This window comes from Trichinella spiralis, assembly GCF_000181795.1.
Source record: "Trichinella spiralis strain ISS 195 chromosome Unknown Scfld3, whole genome shotgun sequence".
Taxonomy (NCBI): domain Eukaryota; kingdom Metazoa; phylum Nematoda; class Enoplea; order Trichinellida; family Trichinellidae; genus Trichinella; species Trichinella spiralis.
Window position 1 is genome coordinate 59,735 of NW_003526942.1, and position 914 is coordinate 60,648.

The following is a 914-nucleotide window of genomic DNA, read 5'->3' on the forward strand; positions in this document are numbered from 1 at the left end:
GAGCGGGGTTGATGGGAAACATGGAATCAGCAGGTAACATCAGGACGCGTCACCGCTAATGATTTGCACATCAAAAATAAAAAATATGAACAACTGCAGCAACGCATAACCGCGTTGACTGCAGAATATGATGGTGATACGCGTACAATGCAGCAGTTTTTAAGTGCTGTGGCTTACCTAGTACCCGAGGCGGAAAATTATTGAGTGCCAGTCTTTCCTGTACAACTGCATTGTTTATTTTTATTTACTCTGGTGCAGTTTTTATTGCTTTTCTATGATGATGTTTTATTATATTGTTTGTTTGCATTGTATTGTACTGTATTGTTTTATATTATATTGTTGTTTTGTATTACACTATGTTATACTTTGTACTGCTGAATAAACTGTTTAAGTACGATAGATCAGCAGATTCTGTGCTATCCAAAAAATAAATTGTCTGATTAATGTCTTCTCAAATAAATAAAACCATTACCTACACATTTAACTCTTATGTAAAATTCAGAACATTGCAATGAGTATGGAAACAAAAATACCGCCATATTCTTACATAGGTGATATTTACATTAATACAATATAAAAAACGCCATTTTGCTCCAGTCTGTATTGTATTCTTTTTTTATTTTTTCATCGTAATTTCTTTCTCTTACTTTTCTCATTCTGAGAACAACAGAATTCATTATAAAACAGTCAAAAGGATATAAATATTTCTTATCCAATCAAATGCGAAGGAGTGACATAAAATCCCATTTATAAGGGCTCGTCTCTCGATAGGCCACAGACTAGATCCTGAGGTATCCCGAACTGTCTGACACCATACATTGAGCATGAATAAAATCTTCTCCCAATCCCTATAGGTACTGTCATCGTATTTCTATTACTTTAACTAAAAAGATTGCCATTGCATATCATACTCC

At 33.8% G+C, this 914-nt stretch overlaps 1 protein-coding gene across 1 annotated transcript; it reads left to right on the forward strand.

Annotated features, from left to right (window-relative positions):
• Positions 1–99: 99 nt before the first annotated feature.
• On the forward strand, positions 100–204 carry Tsp_12169a (putative DNA mismatch repair protein; the record flags this gene model as incomplete). The annotated part of the gene is made up of 1 exon (XM_003378720.1): positions 100–204. A coding segment is annotated over one exon (105 nt), but the record flags the coding sequence as incomplete, so codon positions are not given.
• Positions 205–914: the final 710 nt, after the last annotated feature.